A 26112-nucleotide genomic window follows, 5' to 3' on the forward strand; every position below is an offset into this window, starting at 1 on the left:
TCCCCTGCTATGGAATGTTTGCCTCTGGACTTTTTTAAAATTTATTTTTATTTAAGTATAGTTTGTATACAATCTTATATTGGTTATATAAGTTTCATGTGTACAATATAGTGATTCAACATTTTTATACCTTACAATGTGATCACCCCACTAATTCTGGTAATCATCTGTCACCTTTGTGAACGTATCACAATGTTGTTGACTATGGAGCCTCTGCACTTTTAAAAGGCAGTGGAAATTGACTTGGGATTCTCACCTAGACAGAGGGGCATTCCAGAGAAACATTTATTTTTTTTTTTTCTCCTCACTAGGGAAAGGGCAGCTTGGCTTCCATACCCTCCTACCCCGCCCCTGGGGACCTTGCTGGATTCACCTGTGCAGCAGCTGTGTCAACTCTAAGAGAAAATCCACCCCCACACCGCACGGTCACTTAGCTCCAGAGTCCATTGCATAGCCACCTGCCCCTTGGTTTTTAACGTGATACTCTGTTGATTCTTTTCAGTTACAAATTTGCCAAAAACTATTTCAGGGTGAGGGTAGGAGCTACAGGAAACAGCAGGGAGAAGAAAAAGATGAATTTGAGTAGAATTATGGCTGAGCAAAGATCTCGAAATACCATGGAAAGGATGGCAAAGATGCTGGCACCAAATCAAGAACAGAGGGGGGCGCGGATCAGGTCCAGGACAGGGACCAGCTTCTCAGCAATGCTTTGGCACTGATGCCTAAAGTGGGAGGAGAGAGCCGAGAGCGCGGATATGCAGAGTGGGGTTTTGAGTATAAAACTGTTGGGTGCCTCCCTCCCAGCACTGCCTCCTCCTAAGCACCCTCCCTCTCAGCAGAGCGCGGCGGGGCTTTATCAGCCGGCGCCTCCTGCCACCGGGGAGCCAGCTGGAGTGTGAGTACCCTCCTTATTTCTATTCACTTCTTTGGGGCGCTCAGTCCACTTTAAATTTTGTGTTTTTTTCCCTTTTCTTTGTTTTAACGGAGAAATGTTTCAGACGGTCGGAACTGAGTAGACACAGCCGAGTCCGAGTCCTGGTAGACTAGAAAGCAACTTCCCAAAGCCCCAGGCTGCTTCCTGGAAGCCTGAAGGCGATGCCTGTGTCTGTGATCTCTGAAGGGGGTGGGGGCGCAGCACCTGAGCTCCCTGTGGAAGAGGGTTTCCAGCGAGGTGTCTCCGGGACGTGCCAAAGGACTCTGAGTTCATCCGCTCCGTATGCGAGTTTCAGGCTGTGTTCTTGAAATAATTAAGTTGGAGACATATCTATATGACTCCAAAAAAAAAAAAAAAAAAGTGGGGTCCTGGCAATGGCCCTTTCCGATCTGGTTTTATGGCTCTTCGGGCAGGTGCTGTCCTGCTGAAGGGACTGTGCTCCGCATTGGGAGAGCTCAGCAGTCACACTGAAGCCATGCATTTGGCAGGTCTTTGCATCTGCACTTTCCACAGTGGAATTCAGGCCTCAAGGCTTCTAGGAGTGATGTGTTCCCAAGAGGAAAGTATTTTAATCGGGAGACAAGAATAACTGACAGGATTCTCTTTGTTTCTGCTTACAGCTTGAAAGGAAACTGAGCACCTCCCACCACTTAATAGCAAAAACTACCTAAAATAAAGATTATTGTAAGTACCAAAAAAAGGTCCATGTTGAAAGTCTCTTTACTATGGAAGAGCGTGAATGTTTAAATTCTCTCTTCTGTATCCATAGCCAAAACTTGGTACCATTTTTTTAAGTGATGCTGTCATAACTCATTTTATTACACTTCCCTTTATTGTGCTTTGTGTAAATTGTGGGGTTTTTTCCAACTTAAACGTAAGCCCCTCCACTAGAAAATAAACTATGACTCACCAAAGGCTCAGATCACGATTAGCAATTTTTTAGCAATAAGTTATTTTAAATGAAGGTGTGCACATTGTGTGTTTAGAAATAATGCGATTGCACACTTAATAGACTACCGTATAGTGTAAACATAATTTTTATATGCACTGGGAAACCAAAACATGTGGGCTACTTGCTTTATGGAGATACTTTATTGCTGTGGTTCGAAACTGAGTCTGCAATATCTCCAAGTTATGCCTGTACTTGAGACATAGAAAATTTAAGACTTTGAGGTCTTTCCAATTGCACAAATTTTTCATATATGCTGACAATGGAAAGAGTTTTATTTTGTATAATAAAATAGGGAATGTTGGTTGGATTGAAATTTTGACACTGCCTTGTATTAGAATGATGAGCACTGTTTTGTTTCACTAGTAACCTAGGCTTTCTGACTCCTGCCAGAAAGCAGCTTCCAGAATATTCTCAGCATGTTAAGTTCAGCACACACAGGCCGTGTTGTGAATGTGTCAGCGATTCAGGAGAAGGAGGTTTGCTTTGAGGCACCGGGAGATGTTTATCTGTCAGAACCATCACTGGTCCCAGCAAGGGCATGGGGTGAAACTGGGGATGGTCGAGCCCTTTGTCATTGCTCAACCCCCACCTCAGAGTTATTTCAAGGCAGCCGCGGAGTCAGGCTGCGTCTGCGACACCGCGGAGCCCTAGCGCCTATTGCAGGCTGCATTCGGAAGCTGCTCCTTCTCAGCCTGTTGACTTGAACAGAATCTTTGGAGGCATTAATGTGCTCCAGGCTGGCAGACAAGGAACCACCACGGCTTTCCTCTCCCGTAAGGCTGACTCTGCTGAGTGAACCTGGGTGGCCCCCACTCTGAACCTCAGTTTTGTCTTCCGTAAAATGAAGGCTTGAACTATGCACTCACCAAAACAGCACCTAGCTCTCAATTTTTTTCATCTCTTGGTTCTAAGAAAATATTGATATTGAGCTCAAAGAATGCGATTCTTCAAGGTTTGTGTGATTTTGGCAGTGAGGGAGAGGCAGGAACCCGCAGGGGCAGAAGGGCTAAGCACCTACACTGACAAATGTGACAGCTCCTGCGCTTCCCTTTCTTTCCTTTTCTCGTTCTTTCTTCTTTATGTTTTTTTAACCCTGTATAAGGCAAGAGTCTTGCATTGCTCTTTCACAAACAAAAACATGCATAATGTAACCCATGGACACATCAGTTTGGTGCTTAACTAACCAGATAGGTTAACCACGGATAAGCACACGGTGCTTTTCTAGGATGTGGCAGTGATCTTTTCCACAACTGTAGATTGTTCTGAACGACTCTAGTAGCGCTTAAGTTCTCAGGTTTCATATCCAGCTGGTAAAAGAAAGTAAAAATTAAATAGCGGGGGGAAGAAATGCCACACATACAACTTCTCTGGAAATACTGAAGGAAGAAAGACATCCTTGGATGCAACGAAAAGTTAAAAAAAGAAAACATAAAGAGCTGCTACACTTGTGGAATTCAGCAAAGAATTGTTTGCTATTAACAAGATGATGTCCAGTATTTAACGATTGTTATTCACATACAAGAAAAAAGTGTCGGGTGTCCTTCTCTTAGATGCACTGCTGTGGGTTAAGGGTAGCTGGTATCTCATTACAGAAAACAGAGTCCACACCATGCCTCCATCCCACATTTGTAAAGAACAAGACCGAGGGGATTGCTGCATTGGCCTTGATCCCCACGATGGGGCCCTAACAGTTTGCCCTGAAGCATTTCAGAGCCCGAAGGCCCCCCCCCCACTGGAACAGGCTTCGGATCTGCCAGCTTCCTGGCAGTGGAAGAAACGCAGCAGAACAAGATCTGTGCAGAACGCTTCGCCACCATTTTTTGTTTGGTTCATTCTAAGCAAAGTCAAATGAACACACCACGGTGTCTGTGGGCAGCTCATTGTCTCTTTGCTGGTGGAGGTCTTGGCTGGTGGAGAAGATGGCCCTCTCCTTCGGAGGTCCTGGTCTGGGTCCCTGTCTGGGTCCCCTCTCCCAGGAGCCCGCCCGTGCGCTTCTGCCTCCCCCGAGCCTGCAGCTTCAGCTGCTCATCGGAGCCAGGGCGCGGCCTGCTGATTCTTGTATTTTTTGCCCTCTGTCGTATATGGAGAGTGTGGAGAGGAAGATGAGTGGACGCTCTTTGGTTGGCGGCACTGGTGACGCCTCTCCCGTTCCTCTTTGGAGGGGCCCTTTTGGAAATAAAGCTGGTGAGGCAACGCATGGAGGCTTCTCCGGGCTAAAGTTAGCCTTGGCCCGCGGGCCGCCTGAACAGGTATGCTCCCCTCCTGCAGCCCCGTCCCCGGGGGCTTAGCACCTGCGCTCCGGTGTCTTTCCTGAGCAGAGCCTGGGAAGTGGGGTCCTCGTGCTCTGCTGAGCAGAGCTGCTTGGGCTGGCTGGATGCACGCGGGGCTTGGTCCAGGAACTCCCATGGCACTTCTCATGGTTCAGATGCTGGACAGTTGAGCTGCGGGGTTTTGGTAGCTGTGGAAAAGCTAGGCAAATGTAGCCTGAGGTTTTTATCCTGCTTTTGTTTTGTTGGGGTTTCTCCCTTGCGTTTTCTTGTCCTGCATTTTTGTTAAAGTTTAATGGCCTTCCTACGTAGTCGAATTTGAGAAGTTTGAGCATCAGTAGGTGGTCCCTGCTCCACTGCCTTTCCAATTAGGATGTGTGGATTCTTCAAGTTCCCTAAAGAAATGCATACAATCAATGCGATAAAATTTTAGGATGAACTGTAGCCTTTAAGCTACTAGTTTCTCTTATATAACTATAACTCTTGCCTGAGTTCCAAAGTGAGTAGACAGAGCTCGCAGGGCCTCCAGAAGTTTCTCATCATTCAGAACAAATGATTCCTGGGGGCTCCGAATCAACAGCAACTGTCTGGTGAGCTCAGGAGAGGGTCCCCCTGTGTAAGACACGGAGGCCATACCACCCATCCCAGTGTGTGGATCCTGGAGAGACAGCTGGCAATGAGCTTTCTTCATGGTGGACTGTGGATCCAGATGAAAATTCAGTCTTTTTTTTAACTTTGGGTGGCTCCACAGGGAACTCAGGTCATTCAGGTTCCCAATCACGTCCGGCCAGTTATGCTATCAAGTTTTGTATCTATATCTCCAAAATCTCTGAGGCAATGGTGTATTTAAAACTCTCTAAGATAAATAAATATAGGCTGGAAATTTTGAGCACATGAATTTGTTCATCCTGGAATCACTCATATATACCTAATCATTACTGTACGCGATGGAAAATGCCCCTTTGATGTTTCCATCCCAGTGAGCTGATCGGCTCACTTAGAGAAACCTAAGGCAGTTGTATCTGAGCCTTTTATGGTTGCCTGGAGTGAAGCCTGATGCCTCTGATAAGTTGGCCTGGCTTTTAAAATGAGTCACTGTAGCTGAGGAAAGGGCTTACCAAGCAATATTTTCAGTAATGAGATTTAAAAAAGAGAATATCTGAAAATAAATGATAGCCATCACTGAGATTACGAAGTAAACGACAACTTTTCATAATTGCTTAGTAATTCAGTTTTGTATGTTTATGGGGCCAGTGAGCTCCATATAGACTTAGTTTTGGCTCCTGACCTCCAGCAGTTTTCAGTTTAAGAGTTTCTTAATGCAAAGGTTCATTGGAAGTCTCACAAATGCAAGAATCTAACACAATTTTGCCAAGACAAAATGAGCTTAATCTAGAATGTGTTCCATAAATATCTTCTATTTTGTGTTATGATTAATGGTTCACCATTGTTGGAAAGCAGGATGGTTAGTTGGGCAGTGGAATAATACAATTAAAGTACAATTGTTACTTAGTAAAAAATCAGTTTACCCACATTGATTTCCCTACTAGGATTAATAAAAATAGAAGGCAAAACTAGGATCAGGATTGGGGAAAAAAACTTTTTTTTTTTGGTCTATAACTTTTTTATCTGTTAATAGCCATTTGTTTGCTATGGTAAATGGAACAGTGATGGGGCCAAAGGTAGCCATGAGAATCCCTTATTCACAGCCTGGCCACAGGTAGAAGGTGAGCTGGCTTATCCACATGGGCTTTGGTATTTCTGTGGTCGTGTCTTATGTTCTTGCGGCTTCAGTTATGCCTTCCTGGCGTTGAGGGTTTTGGTGTCCACCTATTTCACACCCTCCTGATTGTGCACTTGCCTTTTCTTGCATGCTCAAGGTGGTTTTGCCATTGTCTTCTCCCTTTGCTTACCTCTGAGATTACATCATTGGTATTCCTTTGTGTCTACCATCGACACCGTGAACCGGTTCTATCTAAAGAGCACTATATTCTGGTGATGTTGATGCTTTCCTATTAACACTAATCATGAGAAGCAAACACAAGGCATGGCTATGTTGTTAGTGTTTTTCTGAAGCATGTTTATTATAATTATGCCCTGGATATATTTATATCGTATAGTTCTTAGATTACAGCTCTTTGGTTTTCAACAGCTTGGTCCACTCCCACCTTACCTGTTTTCTATACCTTTGTGTAATGTTTTTCTTGCTTGTTTTAAAACACTTAAATAACAAATTCCAAAAATAAGGAATATCTGACAGTTGCCTGATGTGAGGTCATATTCAAGTAAAATCTTTGAATTTGGAGAATACTTGTGAAGGGGTTTCTTAAGCAGTGTTGACACACACAAACTGTTTTTAAATTTTTTCTTCTCTTTGAACTTTTAAAAATAAATCCTTTTTTCATAAAATTAAATTTTAATTTAAAAAGGCTATTGGTATTAGAAAGTAGCCAATTGGTCTGTATTAATGAGGGCCATTTTGTAATCTGATAACTGTCTCCTTTAATCGACACCATGAAGCTTAAGCATGTAATGTTAGCTCTTTCTATATTATTATTTGACTCATTATGATGAAATTAACTGTTTCCCAGTCTTTCCATTAGGCTGAGTGAGATCTTTGAGTACAGGATATAGGTGCTCAATAAATGTTTGTTGAATTAGAAACTGAACCTTTCGAAAACAAAGGCCAGACCCTTCTCATGGTAGCATCAAAGACAGTAATGACAAAAGTAGGATGGAATTTGGGTGTGGGCAATAATCTCCATGATGATATTTCAAGAGGAAATTGGTGCTTTCTTAGTATGATGGGATGTCATGGTCCAGATAAAATAATGCCTTTAAACTCATCCTCTGTGGCTGCTGTGACCAGGCACAATGCTGGACAGTCTGGAGAATTCTGCATTAGGGTATTTATGAGCTCTCTTCTTTCCTCAAGGGGCCAGAAGAAGAGATAGCCATGGAGGACAGCCCCTCTATGATTAAAGAGGACCGGGGTAGAAACCAGACTTCACCATGTGGAAGGAGAAGGTGCTTTCCCAAGGCTCTTGGCTATGTCACTGGTGATATGAAAGAATTTGCCAGCTGGCTTAAAGGTATTTATGCTCCCATCCCTTGGAGAGATGTGAGAATTGACTTTGGGAGAAATTGTCTGCTGGTTCTTCTACTCATATCTTTAGCTATATTTACTTACCTTCTACCTACCTCTTTCCTCTCCATTTTTTAACTTTTTATCTTCCAACCTGCAAGCCTCTTCAAACTTTTTTTTATGGACACAGTGGTCAGGGCCACTGTCCTGCTAATATCAGAGGAAGGCAACTGGCTCCATTTTATACTTTTAGTACTTAAAATCTAAAATTTTACTATTGATAATTCAGTCCTTTGGCTAAAAAGTATGTATATCTAAGCATGTAAATAAGTGCATTTGATTTTTTTTCTGGAGCTGAGGTTCTAGTAGGGGCAGTATGGATTGAACATAATAAAATTGGATGCTTTTAGGAATCTGGGTGCCACTAAAGGGAAAAGTTTCCAAAAAATATCAAAAATTAGAGAGGATTTTGATGATTTTGCTCAAGAAGGCCCTAGACTTGGGAAGGGGCACTTAGCTGCTTTCTTAGCTCTGCCCATCTCATCTTTTCCAGACAAACCCATAGTGCTCCAGTTCTTGGACTGGATTCTTCGGGGCATATCCCAGGTGGTTCTCGTCAACAACTCCATCAGTGGAATCCTGATTCTGGTGGGACTCCTGGTCCAGAACCCCTGGTGGGCTCTCTGTGGCTGTATGGCAACGGTGGTCTCCACCCTGACAGCCTTGATCCTCAGTCAGGACAGGTAGGTGCATCCATCTAAGCCCTCTTCTCACTGAGCCAACCTGTGACTTTGGGCAGCCCTAATAAAGGCCCACTCAGGAGAAACCACCTTTATTCCACAGAACTCTTTATATTTGTTTTAACTGAAAGGTTAGGGTATCATTTACTCCTGGTACCTGAATAAGTAGCCAGCCTGAACAATGCCAGATTCTTATAGCAGTACATGGGAACCGCAACTGAGCTACAAGGAAATCTTAGGAGAGATTCTGATGGGATCTTCTTTAATAATGGATCAATTAGTTATCATCAACACTTTTTTTGTTTGTTTGGGCAAAAATGCATGAGTTCATGAAAAGTCTTGTTGGCTTGATAATCCCCGTTATCTCGTTTCCAAGATTCGTTCGGTAAAGTCGTCTGCTCAGATTCTAGAGAGATAAGTAACCACACTTTCCAAGTCAGCACGTTCTGACTTTAGTGTTGGGATGTCTTCTGAACTACGTGCCCGGTTAGAAACAGCGCTTACTTTATAAATTGGTCTGTCAAGTGGCTAAAATATTTTATGGTATTTTAAAAAATAATAAATATATGGAAATTGTCCAATTTGAAAATATATTGTTATATGGTGACCTCTCTCTGATGAGCAGTCTTAGTCTCATTTTATAATAAAACTACTGAATTAAAAGTGATTGAAATGTTAAAATAAGAAGTGAGGCCCGGTCAGATGGCGCTCAGCAGTTGAGCATTGACCTAGGATGGAGGAGACTGCAGTTCGATTCCCGGTCAGGGCACATGCCCGGGTTGCGGGCTCCATCCCCAGTCAGGGGCGTGCTGGAGGCAGCCGATCAGTGACTCTCTCATCATTGATGTTTCTCTCTCCTTCTCCCTTCCTCTCTCTCAAATAAATAAAGATATATTTCAAAAAAAAAAAAAAGTGAGGAGGAGGAGAAGGAGGAAGAGGGATGAGCTGACTCCACCAGGGGTGCAGAAGGCTACTGACTCACCAGTTCCTTCAGAGAGGCTGCCAGCCTTCCAGGTGTTCAAGGTCAATGCATAATCCCCAGTGGATTGTTATGACACAACTAAGTTCTTATAACTCTTCCTGTGAATCGCCTTAGGAGATTCTTGGTGAGAGAGTCAGCAAATGCTCCACTTTTGCATCAGGTCCTAGGAGCCTGATTTGTTATCTGTCGAGGGTGATTTAGTATCTTAGATTAAACCCTATTCCAGTGCATGGCAAGAAATTATCTTTTCACTTTGGAGATGTGGTCCAGGACTGTGCAGTATCAGATATTCCTTCATTGCTTTACTCCAATGAAAGTTGACCTATTTTCCTTATCAGGTATATTTTAGAAGACCAGCCACATTCACAATGCTAGGTTACAAATCTCTTTTCTTTTCCCCAGTCTTAAAAAGGGTCACATTAAAACAGCAATCCTGTTTTAAGTGAATACGCATCTTGTTGCTTTAACCAGGCTGTTCCACAACTTGCAGGCATTGCCCTTAAGTGTGTTGACCAAACGCAAATATTAATTCTGAAAGTCATTTGTTGAGAGGATAAGTCTTTACATTAGTTTTCCACTGTCCTCATGTTTAGTCCCAATTCTGTAGGGAGTCAGCTTGTCACTTCCTGGGTTAAATCAATACAAATTGCATCACCTCCTACACAGCCTGGAGGGTTATTAAAGGTACACAAAGGACCTTTGATCAGGGAGTCCTTCCTCTAATGTCCTCACTCTTGCTGATGCACTGGTGCATCCTGCTCCAGTTAAGAACAGCCAAGAAAGAGCTCTCAGGCCATCCTCTGATACCCGGCGGTGTGGCTCACTGACTGCATCACCTCCCCACCAGGCCCTGCATTTCAGCTCACCCGCTCACTTTTTGATCTTCACATCTGTGGCCTCATTCAACCTTGAATGCTGGGCCCTTTGTGGTGACAGATGTTGCCAGTGGCTAGTTCCCAATTATGACATGGGAACCGTTTTAACCAGGAGTAGAAACTTTACACATAAGACAGCTTTTAGAAGTGAGGCTACCAAGTGCCCATTGGCAGATGAGTGGATAAAAAAGCTGTGGTGCATTCCCACAGTGGGATGCTGCTCGGCAACGGCAGGAAAGGAAATCTTGCCTTTTGCAGAGGCGTGGATGAGCCTGGAGAGCATTGCGCTGGGTGGGGTGGGTCAGTCAGAGGGGGACAAGTGCCGTGTGATTTTGCTTATATGTGGAATCTAATGAACAGAGTAAACCAACAAACTAAATAGAAACAGACTCATAGCTATCCGAGGAGGGCGGGGGGTGGGGAACTAAGTAAAAAAGGTGAAGGGATTAAGAAAAAAAACAAACCTCACAGACAGACAACAGTCTGGTCAGTACCAGAGGAAATGAGGGCGAGAAAAGGCAAGAGAAGGGTAAAGGGGATAAATGGTGATGGAAAGAGACATGACTTGGGATGGTGAACACGATACAATATACAGATGACGTATTATAAAATTGTACACCTTAAACCTATATCATTGTATTAACCAATGTCACCCCAATAAATTGAATTTTTTAAAAAGCATATTCCCTTAGAATCCCTAAATCTCATGACATGCAGCTACAGGGCCAGAGTGTCAACATAAGAAGTGTCCAAACCTGTAAGAATTTTCATTTGAGCCAAACTGACCGCAAGTGCCAGGAAGCAAAATCTCAAGGGACTGAGAAAATGCTCCAGAGAATGGCAGTTTTACCACTTATTTTATACCTTAGAATCAAAGGGGAAGAGGTAAGGGGGTTACATGAAACCCATTGATGATAGATTAGGGAGGAGGGAGAAAGCAAAGGGGGAAGTCTCTGGGATTGGATAAAAAGTAAAAGGAATAGTTACATACTTCTTTTACTTTGGCCAGTGTAGGATAGTTAGCAGTTAACAATTAACATGGTAATAATAACAGTGAGGGGGTTTGTGGTCTCTGCTTTGGTGCAGTGTTTGTGCCCTGAAGCAAAGAGGGACCCCAGAAAGGATTAGGTGCTAAATATGCACCAAACCAAATGGAGCACTTTGCCAAGTAAAAGAAAAGTAATTGTTTTTCTTTCTTTGCATTAACTTAAAAATGTGTACTTGGAGACAACAAAATGGAAGCACAGGAAGGTAAAATAGATGCTAAATTGGAAGATTAATGTTTATAAGATCAAAGACACTATGACAGTGAATTCACATTTCAAGAATCTTACATCTCTCATCAAGAAAATCAGACTTCGGAAACAGTTTCATCTAAAAGCTTTATTCAAGTCAGAGGCCCTTAACGATTTAAAAGAAATAATATCTTCCCAAAGGAAAGGCTAAAAGGAAACAGAACCGGTTGCCTTGCTGGTTTCCCTTTTTCCCCTAGATGCTGAAGTTCAATCTTTAGCTATGATGCCTCTGTAAGGGGTTGTTCCAAATGCACATTTGTATTTTTTCTACATATATTTTATTTATTTATTTTTTTATTCATATTCGGCTTCTATAGTCTTTGAAATAGATTTCTAAATATAATCTCCTTTTCTAATGTGAATATGATCTGGAATTGACAAGTGTCACTAACGTGCAAGTCCAGCCAACATCCGCAGGGGAAATGTCCATGCTGTGCCTCTCACTCACAGGTCAGCGATTGCAGCCGGGCTGCACGGCTACAATGCCACCCTCGTGGGAATACTCATGGCTGTCTTTTCAGAGAAGGGAGACTATTTCTGGTGGCTGTTACTCCCTATAGCTGCTATGTCCATGACTTGGTAAGTTGTACCTGGTCTTCTAAATGCTTTTAAAAAAAATTATAGTGGGGGTGGGGGTGGGGGTTGGGAATGGGGAATTACTGCCGATAGGTCCAGGGTTTCAGTTTTGCAAGATGAAAAATGTTCTGAGAATGGATGGCGGTGATCGTTGTATAGCAATGTGAAAGTACCTACTGCTACTTAACTGCACACTTTAAAATGGTTAAATGGTAAATTTCATGTTGTGTATATAATACAACTCCTAGAGAAATATTTTTTTAAAATTTAGATTCAGGTTATGTCTATTGGAAAAAGGAAACATTAAAACACACTGATGCATGTGGCCCTTCATACCACCTCTCTCTCCCCTTTCCCCGATTCTGATGTAATCGGCCTTGGTTGGGGGTGTTGCCTGGGCGTTTTAAAGGCCCCCAGAAAGTTCTAGAAACCTCTCACTGCCTCAGTGGTCCTCAGACTTGCACACTATCGGAATCACTTGCAGGGCTTGTTGAAACACAGGTGGCTGCTCCCCTCCCCAGAGTTCCTGATTCAGTTCCTCTTGGATGGGGCCTGAGAATTTGCATTTCTAACAAGTTCCCAGAAAATGCTGACATGGCCAAGCCAGGGATCCCGCTTTGAGAACCACTGTGCCTCTATGAACTCCCCTTACCCACCTGCCCCACCCCTTCAAAAAATTATTTTACTGAGGAGTGGCTTTAGCATCATGGCAGAGTGAGAAAAAACACTTTACTGAATTCAGTTCCTATTTTTTTAAAAACCTGAATTCTTCAAACTAGTTTCTATGTTGACAGTGTCTTAAATCTTTTTTCCTTTTTTGGAAGCAAACATTTCCTTCGTACTATAGCATATTTAGAATATAAAATACTAATTCCCACACAAATAAGAAGTAAAGCCCACTATGGACAGTGCCTGCAGGACAGCCACCCACCCTGACTGCACCTGCAGGTGTGTGGGGGAGCACCTGCAAGCACAGCCAGCCTGCCCAGGAGTAACTTAGAGCCTGCTCTGCAGACCAGGTTCAAGGGCAGGAGTCATTGCCTGAGGTGCTCGCCACAACCCCTCCCACAACCCACGAAATCCAGAGTTCTGATCTTTAAGTGATGGCCCTTTGAGTGAGTCAACAAGTGAGTAAAGAAAAAGAATCCCAGAGACCGACTAATCCAACCCCCCAGTTTACAGACAAGGATCCTGAGGAGCAGTGAGTGCCTTGTCCAAGGCCCTAAAACTCTGCCCCCCTGAGTTTAAGGCCTTTTTCATCCAGCCCACATCACCTGCATCCTCCCTTGGATAATTGCTTATCTTTTTCAAAAATACATACACTAAGGACTTGTGAAGATTATAGACAAGTTCAAGATCATGGTTGCCTCTGGTGGGGAGGGAAGGGCATGGGATCAAATAGGTTACACAGGCGACTGTAACTGTGTAGATAATATTTTATTTCATATGTCTTTCATGTGTCTAATAAGACATATGAAATAAATACTAGAAAAATATTTATGAAACCTAGAGTCTTACAGCTCACTGTGAGCAATCCCAGATGTAATTTTTCAGAAGCCAAATAAACGGAGTTGATTTTTTTACTTGATGTAAGAATTATTCTCTATGACAGAATTTATTCCAAGTGTGTTTGGATTTTTTTGTTTGTTTATTTTTTCTGTGAAAAGTTTTCCAATGCAGCACTTCAGGGACATATTTTATGATGAAACAAAGGCCCTCCATAGTAGAGAGATTCAATTTGTCCACATGGCAGTCACACATACTCTTCCATTCTGTTCTGTTGTTTTCAGTCCACTTTTATCAAGTGCGTTGGGCTCCGTGTTCAGCAAATGGGACCTCCCTGTCTTCACCCTTCCCTTCAACATGGCATTGTCCATGTACCTTTCGGCCACGGGACACTACAATCCGTTCTTCCCAAGCATATTGTTCACACCTGTAACCTCGGTTCCCAATGTCACCTGGTCTGACCTCAGTGGCCTGCAGGTAAGATACACTCTCTTCATGTTCCCCCAGCTCTGGAAGACAGCCAGTGTCCACCTGGTTACTCATTCGAGGGCAACGGAGCCTTATAGAGACTCAGCTTGGGGGGCAAGGGGGAGCTTCCTATTTTCATTTTGCCAGCTAAAGCATTTGTCCTGCTCCAAAGCTTTGGGCTCTAAGGGATTTTTTTAAATGACTATTTGGTCAAAGCTAACTTTCCCCCCTCTTTTCCTAAGATCTGCAGTGCTAATTCCAGAGTATAGCTCCATTGGAAATCAGACACTGTATTGCAAACTTGGCCCTTGTTTGGGAGGGTGTGGTGGGGGCCAGCCACTGATGCAGGGACCTCCAGCCTGGGGCTGAGTCCTCCATGGCCTCCCTCCTCCAGTCAAAAGAACTGGCTGCTTATGTTATATCCACCACAGAACCTCTCTGTTCTGCTTTTTCTTATGGTCGATCTCACAGAATAAGTACAATAATAATTCAGACCCTCAAGCTTCAATGGGCATCAGAATCATTGTTTTTTAAATACCTATATAGGGACCATCTCAGACTCTGTAAATCATAATCTCTGGGGGTGGGGCCTAGGAACCTGTATAACAAGTTCCCCAAACACTTGTAATGTGGGCCAGAGTTTGAGAACCACTATCAAGGCTGGATACTGTATATCTCTTTAAAGATGTGCATAGAGAGAACACCATTTTTAAACACCTGGCTAACTCAAATAAAGTTCCAGCTCTTTCTATTGGTGTTCATTTAATAAATCTCTTTAAGTTGGCTTGATTATTAAAAACAAGAGCACTTGAAATCAGAAGAAAACCAAAGAAACTTTACCTTTTCTTTTGTGCAAAAGACAGGCTTTCCCCCTATCCAGTTATAAAACACTTTTTGCTGTCTGTGCTGAGCAATCAAAACATGTGAGAAGCTCAAGTAGTCTTTTCTTTAGTTTCTTGCCCAGAAAATGAATGGCAGTATCTGGAAATAACTCAGAAGGAAAATTAAAAATGTATTATAACTCCCCATGAAAATGATATCAAAATATTATAAAATAGAATTTGTTGATTGATCTATATTTGCACTGTCCGATATAGTAGTTTTAGCTCCATGTGGCTATTTTAATTTAAATGCAAAATTAATTTAAATTTAGAATTACTGTTTTGTTCCTTAGCCTCACTAGCCACATTTGAAGTGCTCAATAGCCACATGTACTGGACAGCAGAGATCCAGAATGTTCCAAGATCATGGAAAGCATATCATTTAGATATGCTAAATCTGTTGGGCAGTGCTGATCCAGGGAAGTGGGGGCCTAGTCCTTCCCCTCCCTCTGAACTACCACCTCAGCATCAGCACACTTATTTCCCACCTCACCCGACTCCACACCTCCCTGGTTCCCTCAGGGATAGTTCTGCTGCATGTGCCTGTGTCGAGTCCCCTGGTCTGGAAGAAACAGGAAATGATCCTGTGTAGACATGAGAATCCAGCATGGGCAGGAAGAATTTAGGGTCCTTCTTAGGGTAGAATCGAGCTCACAGTATGGACCTGTGCAGTGAGCAAGGACCAAGCCAGCATTTGGAAGCCAATGTTCCATCCAGCCTAATGCATGAAGGTAAAGGACACTTCCTCATGCCCAAACTGGGACTCTCTCGGTTTCAGAGTCACTACCCCCTGAAGGTCCTTGACAAAAGGTGCTCACATGACCTGGGGAAGGAATCTTTCAGTAAATGGCCTTGATCATGAGGGAGCTGACATGACTGATTGTGCATATCCTGGCCCTACCTGAGTGCTGTTAAAAAGAATCATCATTTGTTAGCTCAAATCAGACCCTGTACCTTAAATGCCAGTCTGTGAACACATTAACTGAATTCAGGCTTCAGCCAGAAAGTAGAATGGTGACACTTACATGTTTTCTTGTGCTTTGAGGATTGACAGTGTCGATAACTAGAATAAGCTAAGGATATCTTAGTTTAAAACAACACATTCTAGTAAACAACAGAAGTGTAAATATGGTCTTGATTCACAAACTTGCTGATAATTGCTTTTGAATTGTGGATAAGATAACCTGAATTTGGGTCTCTGGCCTTAGCATTAACCGTCAGATTGCATACGAATAATAATATTTCTATGGACTGTAGAGATGCGTGGATGGGCTGGCCTCAGCATGGACGAACAGTCGAAAGCAGTAGAAGTATTATAAGCTGAGGTCCCTGCCATCCTCACGGGGAGGCATGGGAGATCCTCACAGTGGGGACAGTGACAACACACAGAGCTTAGCAGTTACAAAGGCCAAATGTCAGTACAAGTAGGAGAGCAGTGAGTGAGAAGGCATGCTCTGCATGCTCCAGAGAAGAGCTGATCTATCTCTGGGAATAAAGCAGAAATATGACAGATTTTTCTGTAAAGAGGGAGAATTTTTAAAATTAATAGCACTCATTTCAAAAGATTTGAGATATGAAATTTTAGATTTAGATATGCTAAATCTAAAGTTACTTTGTATGTGCTTGTAGGTGTCCTATTGGTTTCTATCCAGTTGTTTTAATGACTTTATTTCGTAAATTATTTTTGCAGTTACTGAAATCCCTGCCTGTGGGTGTTGCTCAGATATATGGTTGTGACAGTCTGTGGACAGGGCTCATTTTCCTATGTGCCGTCCTACTTTCCTCCCCACTCATGTGCCTGCATGCTACAATCGGATCGTTGGTGGGGATAACAGCAGGTAAGCAGGCATTGAGAGCACCTCCTCTGCCCCAGGTGTTGTGTCAGGCATCTTCTATACTCCAGACCTTTCTTGAGGTCTCTGCTTCCAAGGGACCAATACTTCCAAGGGAGTTCTCAGTTGCTCCCACCACCCGGACTCCTTCCAGAGCATCCTGCCTTTCGTCCGCAACTCTGACTCCTCCTGTCTTATCTAACAGCACTCAGTCTTTCGGCTCCATTTAAGGACATCTACTTTGGACTCTGGGGTTTCAACAGCTCTCTGGCCTGCATTGCAATTGGAGGAATGTTCATGGCGCTCACCTGGCAAACCCACCTCCTGGCTCTCGCCTGTGGTGAGTGTCCCAAGTATCTGGGGGAGGGTTGTCGTGACTATGGGATCCAAATCTAGAACAAACAGTAAAAAAAGAATGCATGAGGAACTAGGGCTGGGGTTCTAGTTTGGGCCCCATGCTATCTAAGTGTGTGACCAGGGCAAGTGACATCTCTTCTCTGGGAGTATCTAGGTCGGCTCTGCTAGCTGGGTGGTTGTTGAGACGGGAGAGCCTGTTAAGCGGTACTAGCCATTTACAATATATGTATGTCAGGGGATGAAAGCTCAACTTGTCCCGTCTTCTTCATAATAATCATTTCATCCGAGAAACTAAAAGGAAATTACTCAAGCTAAATACAGAGCTATTTCCCCTGGCGAATCAGGTAGAATTTTGTGCAGCCCTTTGAAAATCACATTAATCCAGCTCCTCTCATATTTGAGTGTGCATCAGAATTACCTGGAAGGTTTGTTAAAATGCAGGCTGCTGGGCCCACCCTCAGGCCCTACTCCATTGTTAGAGGTGGAGGATGGAGTTTGCATTTCTGACCAAGTGCAAGGTGGGGCTGATGCTGGTGCTCTGCCGACTGCATTTTGAGATCTGCTGTATTAACCCTTTCAGACCACTGTATTCCAGCCAGACTCAGCCAGTGAAAGCTGGAAGGGGCTCTGGAGAGCTCCACTCCATTCTTCTCATTTTACTCTTGGCAACGTCCAGTCAATTGGGGGTAAACGCAAACCCAGAATCCACCTTTGCTAACAACCTGAAGAGTTACACTCACTATGCTACTCTGCTTCCCTCTAGTAGCATTCAGGCCTTAGGGAAGAAAAACAGACTCCAGTGATTTAGATTTGAAAAGCTGATGAACTTCTCAGGCCCTTGTAAGGGATGTGTATTTCCCCATCACCTCTGATATTCCTAATTCAATACGAGTAAAAGCATTTAAAATAATGTGCTAGAGCAGGGATTTTCAACCTTTTTCATTCACTAATTACACACAAAAAAATTATATTTTTTGGCCTATGTATAAAAAAAAAAGGTTTAATTTTGATTCACTCACACCGGACAGCTATTGTTGTGTTGGCTGTTGTAATTTTTTTATTTGACAATCTAAGGGAAAAGAGGTCAGAGCCCCTGACTAAATAGTCAGGTACTGCATGTTTTCAAAACTCTTGCGGTACACCAGTGTGCCACGGCACGCCGATTGAAAATCTCTGTGCTAGACTGAAGGGAATGACACTCCCTTGGGGATAAAGGGTGCAGAGATAGTGGAAATGCAGAAATTACTTCAAATCTAATGGGAATATTTGTCTAGAGTCAGATTATCACCAGATTAAGCAACCCAAGGCATCTAAGTCATTCTTAAAATGATGGGCCATGTGTCAGGCAAGGTTGAGAATGGACGGATTTCTGCAGTGGGGGTGGGATGCGACCAAGGATTTCTAAGGCCTTGTTCAATTCTGATCTCCTGGCCCGGTAGCAAATATAACAAAACTCAAGTGGCCACTTATATGTCATTTTGCCAATTTCCCCTAATAACCCTGTCAAAACTTTTTGTTCATTTTTCCATGTTTGTTCATCAGTTTAGGGCAAAAGAGAAAGCTGTAACAGATTACATGGCCACCTGCGCTCAGCTGGGTTAGCACCTTTATTCTGAGATTAGTTTGAGGTTTCAACCTTTGTTTGGAGTGCATACCTTTATCTTTTTCTGTGTTGGCAATAGCAGCAAATACATATTCAACACTCATGATACGGCCCAGACAGTAGTAGTAAGAGCTGGAGATTTAGGAGCTTTAGATCCCAGGTGGCTCCTGCACACAGAGTCACAGTTAAGGGAGGAGGCCAGGTGAGTAAGAGAGAGCCCACAGGAGCCCGTAGCGATGATTACAGCAGAACGAGCAGACATCTACAGTGCAAGATTTTGGGGGGAACATTACAGTTCAGAATCAAGGAGCACCTCTGAGAGAAGCTGGCTTTTCCATAAGTCCTTAACATGGAGGAGAAATCCTTGTTGGCGGAGAGGGTGGTCGGGCCAGCCTGGGGCAGCCTGAGCACATCCTTAAAGATCAAGCAGAAACTGCTTTGGTCACAAGAGTTGTTGATGACAGACCATGGAAAGGGGTGAAACCAAAGATGTTTGTGGGTATATTTCCCCAAAGCAGGAATATCTTCATTTTTTTTCTTTACTATACAAGTAGCACTGGCTTATTGAACAGTGATCATCTTCATCCTGCTCCCTGGATAGAGCTTTTTTGCCTTCCTCTTATAAGGACCCTGTGGTTGCACTGAGTCCGCTTGCATGACCCAGCATAATCTCCATGCCTCAAGATTTCTAACTTAGTCACCGCTGCAAAGTCCTTTTTACCATGTAAAGTAACATATTCACAGGTTCTGGGGATTAAGACCTAGACATCTTTGGGGACCTTGATTCCGCCCACCATGCCTCCCTTCCTTTGAGAGGTGAGATTTCCTTTACTAGTTTAGCGTAATAGTTCAGGCAGTACATTGAATCAGTTAAGAGCCCAGACCCTGGTGCCAAAATTCCAGCTCTGCCCATTTTAATTTTACTAGATGCCAAATTACCCTACAAAAGCCATATCAATTTCCTCTGCCACCAACAGTGAGCAAGAGTGTCCGTTTCACCACACTGGGTCCCATCAGTTGTTTTCATTTTAGACATCAAGTTTTGAGACAGACCTCCAGCACCTTCTTGTAAAGTAAATATCACATATAAAATGCCAACGCAAGTTTCAACTTCCCCACATCACCCGGATGCTGTCAAACAAAAGCCAACCTTGTCAGCCAAGGTAAATAAATAGTAGGCATTTGTTACAGAGGTGCCCTTTTATATGGCTTTATCAGGAAAGAAGACTTGGCTAACTCTGATAGAGCCTGGCAATGCTGCCTTCCTGCCTCTTAGCCAGAAACCGTATGGCCAGGGAATTCCTCAATTTTGTTATTTTATCAATGCAAACTGTAAACACATTTCATATCTCTTTTTGCTTGGCCAGGGTATCATAATATGACTCACACATGGTGGTCTTTTGGGAGGGACATTGTCTTTGAAGAGTGGAAATCCAATCTTCTCTTCAGTACTCAAGGGCCTTTTCTCTCCCTCAACTATCCAGAACACTGTCAGGGTCATCAGCCAGATACTATGGTGTGCAGAATTTCAGCTCTAATGAAGGCTCTCCCAGTCCAACTCAGCAAGTTTTAATTGATGGGCAGTTGCTATTAGATAGTCTGACCTTCACTATGGACAGAAAAACAACTTGGAATTGTAGATCACTTTGCAACAGTAGAGCAGTATGAGGCTTGAACACCAAGATTGTGCCTTAGAAATGCAATAGGTATTAAAAGGAGAGAAATGGCAATAAGGTCTCATGTGCTCAGAAAAGGTGTCATAGAAGAGCTGGTACTCAAGAGAGCAAGGATAGAGTGTCCTTGATGCTTAACCGAGGGACAGTGAATATTTTTTGAATGAATGAATGAATGAATGAATGAATGAATGAAATGGAAGGAAAAAAAAGAATAAAATTATGGAAACCAAGCACAGAAACCCTTTCAACCCAAGCTGTTGCACCCTTCTGCTCAGGGCAGTATCTCGATCGCATGGTGACAGGGGTGAGTTGATAGCTGCTGTTATGGAAATACATGATTTCATTTGAGATTCACCACCCCCTTGTAAAGCACGTCTCCAAGTGGCCTTGTTACAGACGATGAAACTAGATTCTGAGTTCGGTGATTTGTTGTACAACAAACAAGATGGCAGAGGTGGTGTTTGAATTCAGACTGTTTCCAAAGACAAGCCTTTCCCACTAGCATGAGACAATTCATATGTGAAAGAATTAGGTGTATTGTTGAACAAAAATACCAGAATGAAAAGACAGAATATTGATAAAAGGATGGAAATGAAGATCACAGAGTTCCTCCCACCATTTCCTCTCCTGCCCCCAAGTAGCTGATGTGGTTTCTCACCAGACAGGAAAACTGGGTGATGAATGTGTCTAACAGTGTGAGCTGGTGGCCCAAGGGTGTGTGCACGTCATTCTTCAGGCTGCTTCCTTGAGCCTTCTCGAGCCCCCTCTTCTACCAAAACTGAGGAATTAATGATTGGCTAGTTGAGATCTTTGTTTTTGTTGCTTTACATTGGAAATCACACATACACTCAAATTGGCTACTCTATGATTTGTGCTCAAAGTAAATTTAGAAATAGCATGTCTACTCATTGACCTAGATGCCAAACTTAATGCTATATGGGAAAAAGTTACTCTGGGGAGGAATCCCAAGTTTGTGTTCAGTTTCTGCTCATCTCTGAATTAGTACCTTCTTTTTTAATACCATGATTTTTTGGTGACTGTGAATTAGTTTGAGAATCTTAGATCAGTCAGATGCAGTATAGAAACCATACTATCTGAAGAGGCATTCATAAGTTTCATTTTCATTCAACTACACCTGGGTAAAATAACAGGGAAGTTTATCTGCTATGGAAGGACTTTTCCTTAAGTATCAGCAAAGCAGCAACAAGACAGTAACCACAGAAAAGCTACCTTTTCTGTGTGCTAAGCCCTAGCATTACGTTCTTTTGTGCTCGCACCAGCCCTGTGAGAGAAACATAACCTCCTTTGTACAAGTGAAGAAATGGAGGCTTAGAGAGGCCACCAAACTCCAAAGTGGTGGAGTCTGGATTTGAACCCAGCGCTGCTGACTCGAAACTCATACTTGAAACCAGGGTACTGGTCTAGCTGGCAAAAGGTAGATGTTTACATTCCAGGGGATTTATGCCAGAAGGCAGCCTTTCCCAATGAAATGAAACCTACCAAGCATTGTTCTGTCTTCCTTTTTTGTAGCCCTGTTCACTGCCTACCTGGGAATCAGCATGTCACACCTGATGGCTGTGGTGAGTTTGCTTTAGTCTCGCTTTATCATCAGCACGACTGATCAGTTATCAGTGATATGGAAACCCTCCTGAAGTCCATGTGGGTGGTGTCCCGTGGCAGCATCCATGACTGTGACAGCCACCACTTTCCCTTTTCTTGCACCTGTCTGTCCTCACCTTCCAGCACCATAGTAAATTTTAGTTCAAATTACAATCACCTGGCTTGTTAAGAATATCAGATTGTTTGATTTAAGGAAGTAAAATTTAGGTTGTATAACATATTATCAAGTTTATACTTGATAACTCTGAGTGTCAGGAAGTTGACTTTAGAATATCTTTTACTTAAACAGAAAGCCAGGACTGTGTAGTAGTTGAGAAAGCAGGAAAGGGAGAAGAAGGATAATTAGCTAAAAACTCAAATTTTTAAAAAATCAAGCCAATAGTTTTTTCATACCCCTTATCTTTTTTTTAAATCCCTAGTCAGTCACCAATAGGACTTATTTAGACCCATGTCCTGGCTGAATTAATTAATAGGCAAAATCATTGCCCATTAAGGATCCCCTACCACTCTTTCTTCTTTCTTTTCAGCCCTGTCCAGCCCTCTGACCTTCTTTCCCCCTCCCCTGAGGAACCCAGTATGACTGTTCCAGGATCCCCCACTTCCCAGTGCCCTGGACTTTCTCTCTTCTTCACACACCATTGCAGGCCATGCAGAGCCAGCTTCTGATAGCTCAGTCCATGTGGGTGTGGTCACGGCTGCTAATGGGTCAAGACAGGATCAGTCCTCTCAGCAGCACAGAGAGTTTATCTGGGAGGGTCCTCTGGAGACACAGTATCTCTCTGGTGGAAAGTCAAAGTGCCACTACAGGCATGATGGGCAGTACATTTGAGCATTGTGGGGCCCTTCACATCCCAACAAAGGTCCGCAGGTATCAGTCCATGGACCAGAATTGGACAGGCTGCACAACAGAGTCAGCTAGGGAGATTTGCAAAAATACAGATCCTTAGGCCCAGTTCCTTGGAGTTTCTGATAGAGTGGGTCTGACCTGGTACTTGGGCATCTGTGTTTTTTAACCCCCTTCCCAGAGGATTCTGATGTGCAGTCAGGTTTGGGTACCGTCCCACCCACAGGGTCCTTGCATAGGGACAGACTATCAAGCCCACAGTGTATGCTCAAAATCCCATCAGTTGCCATGGATAGCACAAAAGACTTACCCTCAAGGAGCTCAGAGTCTAGTTGGGAGACAGAATGAAAAGAAGAAAGCAAGTGGAGTCCAAGACCTAGTCTGGGTGAAAGTCAAGGAGAGAAAGGTCATTGTGGGCCTTGTGAATGGAGTGAGTGGTCAGGAGCCACTGGGCTTTGCTGAGTGTCATCTCTGTGTGCCAGGTATCATCTTTGCACATCTGGTGTCAGAAGTCTAAGTGTATGAGAGGAAGGGAAAGATATACAAGATGGGAACATAACCAACCCCCTGAAAGAACCGATGATGACAGTTCAACTGCTAAATGCCCTAAGCTCAGGCTCAGTCTCCATGGCAGACGCAGAGTCCAGAGCAACCCACCCCGCCCCGCTCCCTGGGCCCAGCCCGGGGCGGAGTGAGGGTGGAGTGAGAGGTGGTGCTGTGTGTAGATTAGCTTTCCCTGGGGATCTCAAAGGAGGGTGTGCTTGTCTCTTCCTCCTCAGTTCGGACTGCCGTCTGCCACCTGGCCCTTCTGTTTGGCCGCACTACTGTTCCTCTTGCTGACCACGAAAAACCCCCACATCTACAAGATGCCCCTCAGTAAAGTCACTTACCCTGAAGAAAACCGCATCTTCTACCTGCAAGCCAAGAAAAGGATGGTCGAAAGCCCTCTGTGAGAGCGACCTCCTTCCGCAGCCATGGTCACAGCCATTTCTGATTGACTGCCCCAGTTGTCTTCCAGAACTTCAGCGCATCATTGTTTTTTCGCTGGTAACCACTTTCCCACTAACCCATCGCCATCTGTCCTTATGCTCACTTTGTAATTTTCTTTTAGACTTCAGGAACATCCCCAAACATGAGAGACACACCCAGACCATGTGCTCTGGCTATGGAATTTTAAACCTTCATGGGGTGTTGGCAAGAAGACTGTAATATATTTATAAAGCCAAAATGCTCCAGCAGAAGGAGGAACTGAGACTGGAGCTAATTATTGATATTTATTGATATTTTTGATGTTTGGTTGGCTAGATGGTGTTAACAGTATTAAAAATTAAACTCTATAAAGCAACTAAGCCTTAAGGAAATGGAATTCATGGTCATAAAATCAAAGTCAACCCAGAAATCTCAGATGAGCTGTTTGGATTGTGAAAAGTCAATGCAAGTTACACATTGCAGCCTGGGTCAACACGGCAGGGGGGCGGCTGATTGCTGAGCTGGCTCCCCGGCTCCTCTGCCAGCAGCCTCTGGGTTGTCATGCAGATTTCACTTACTGGAGATGGTTGGTTTTTTCAGGGTGACAGAGCTGCATTAGGGAGAAAGGGTTTTTGTCAGTCAAAATTATTCTGTATTGTTACTTTTCTTGGAGATTGCAAAGGATTTTTTTAGGTGGAGTTTATTCTCTTTTTCTTGTGAGAATGGATTTGTCTTCAGTGAGATAAAATAAGGGAAGTTCTTGGCTTAATCAGTTCCTAAATAGTATAGAAAAGTTACATTTCTTTTTTAGGGTTTTGGTTTTTTTTTTTAATTGTCTTTTACAGAAAGGAAGGAAGAGAGAGAGAGAGAAACATCAATGATGAGAGGGTCATTAATCAGCTGCCTCCTGCACACCGCCCCAGTGGGGACTGAGCCCACAACCTGGGCATGTGCCCTGACTGGGAATCAAACCTCGATATCCTGGATCCCAGGTAGATGCTCCACCACTGAGCCACTCTGGCAGGGAGCTATTTTTACTTTAATCCCCACATTGATCTTGTAAATGCCACGAATGCATAGAATTAAGTCATCAACACCCAAGGGCCCTTTAAAATTACATTTTTAATTCCTTTGAGGAGATCTTACATGTTACAAAGACTAAAAGTTAAGATCAGATTGCTTCTGGGTTTTAGAAGCTGTTGAATTTCAATTTTTAAAAAAATTCATTATTTTCTGAGCACTCACAATATTCTCACTCAGGAACCAATGATATTTGATCCACCAAAAAGACATCCAGATAAAGGATTCGCCTGTGTTTTCTGTTGTTGTTGTTGTTTTCCATTTAAAAGTTATCAGTTCTATAATGATTGTATAACCAAATGTGCTAGAGATGGCGGTGGAAAGTTCTGGTTATCCCCTCCCCCTTCAGCATGTATCAGTTCAGTATTTTGTAGGATGCAAAAAGTGAAACTGTGGAATCTTAAAGGTTTTTTTCCTCTGGGTTTGCAGGGCTGGGTGCAAAATATACAGTTTGCTGAATCAATAAACATAAAAAGGAAAGTAAACCTACAAATATTATAGGGAGAAGTTCATTTCTTCCTTTTCTCAGGAAAACATTGCTCTAATTTAAAAACCCTGTAGCCAAAGCCTTTAGAAACCATGACTTTGCGACTGTCATAGAGTCACACATATTCCTGTGGAAAAACTAAATTTTCAGTGTTTGAGCTGAAATCTCTCTGATTAGGGAATTTGCGAACTAAGACTTGAGGGAGGAGGGCACATCACCAAGGATAACCAGGGTGAAGAACCTGGGCAGTGTCTGCGTGAACCAAAGGCCTCCAAGGTGTCTCCAAGGCCATCTTCAGATTGGGCTCTACCCAGTGTGCTAATTACATACCTTTTCCTGTGTGCTCACACGGACTTGTAAATAGGAACATTTTAAAGCCTCACACATTGTCTAATTTAAAAGGTATTGATTTTCTCAAGCTAATTTTGTTACTAAGTATTTGCCTGATATTGAGTATTTTATGAGTTTTCTTAAGGAGCACTTGTATTTTCTCCTGTTGTCTGCATAACAAATTTCAATGTAAGAATACGAATAAATTATACTCACAGCTCCGTTTGGTGTAAATTTTGTTTAAAAGTTGCATGCCTTTTATAGCTGTCGTGTACATTAACAATGACGTGTAAATATATATTGCTTTTATCTCTAGGTGCTGGAATCCTACTCCTTTCTTATACTTGGTAGTAGCTCCAGAGGTGTATTTGAGCAAAGCCTGTTCAATTCCAGATATTTTTTTTATGACTTTATTGATTTCAGAGAGAGAGGAAGGGAGAGAGAGAGAAACATCAATGATGAGAGAGTCATTGATCAGCTGCCTCCTGCAAGCCCCCTACTGGGGATCAAGCCCACAACCCAGGCATGTGCCCTGACCGGGAATTGAACCGTGATCTCCTGGACCATAGGTCAATGCTCAACCTCTGAGCCACACCAGCCGGACTAAATTTCAGATTTATGGTCCCATCCCTTGGAGTATCCCCTCAACTATCATTGTTCTCCTCACTCAAGGATGAGAATGGATGACTGAGGAGAGTTATAGATGTTCAGGGCATGCTCCTAACACTAGGGATGCGTATCCTGAGAGCCAGC

At 43.2% G+C, this 26112-nt stretch overlaps 1 protein-coding gene across 2 annotated transcripts; it reads left to right on the forward strand.

Annotated features, from left to right (window-relative positions):
* Nucleotides 1–817: 817 nt before the first annotated feature.
* On the forward strand, nucleotides 818–25576 carry SLC14A1 (solute carrier family 14 member 1 (Kidd blood group)). 2 transcript variants are annotated; one of them, XM_016225041.2, is made up of 10 exons: nucleotides 818–895; nucleotides 1555–1618; nucleotides 7089–7245; nucleotides 7792–7981; nucleotides 11581–11709; nucleotides 13497–13689; nucleotides 16252–16399; nucleotides 16599–16733; nucleotides 21560–21609; nucleotides 23273–25576. In XM_016225041.2, exons 3-10 carry the CDS (start codon nucleotides 7110–7112, stop codon nucleotides 23444–23446), a joined length of 1155 nt encoding a protein of 384 aa, XP_016080527.2. In that variant the 5' UTR covers nucleotides 818–895; nucleotides 1555–1618; nucleotides 7089–7109; the 3' UTR covers nucleotides 23447–25576. The 2 variants fall into 2 exon arrangements, with proteins under 2 accessions (XP_016080527.2, XP_016080526.2); XM_016225040.2 differs by lacking the exons at nucleotides 818–895; nucleotides 1555–1618 and adding an exon at nucleotides 3905–4135.
* The last annotated feature ends 536 nt before the right edge of the window (nucleotides 25577–26112 follow it).

Source organism: Miniopterus natalensis, chromosome 7 (assembly GCF_054644295.1).
Source record: "Miniopterus natalensis isolate mMinNat1 chromosome 7, mMinNat1.hap1, whole genome shotgun sequence".
NCBI classification, from domain to species: domain Eukaryota; kingdom Metazoa; phylum Chordata; class Mammalia; order Chiroptera; family Miniopteridae; genus Miniopterus; species Miniopterus natalensis.

Bases quoted from the DNA above. Each gene is read 5' to 3' on its own strand.
- SLC14A1 (XM_016225040.2), top strand. From the start codon at position 3,968: ATGGAGAGTGTGGAGAGGAAGATGAGTGGACGCTCTTTGGTTGGCGGC. The intron at 7,982-11,580 runs GTAGGTGCATCC...TCTCACTCACAG, and splicing joins TTGATCCTCAGTCAGGACAG to GTCAGCGATTGCAGCCGGGC. The intron at 16,400-16,598 runs GTAAGCAGGCAT...CTTATCTAACAG, and splicing joins GTTGGTGGGGATAACAGCAG to CACTCAGTCTTTCGGCTCCA.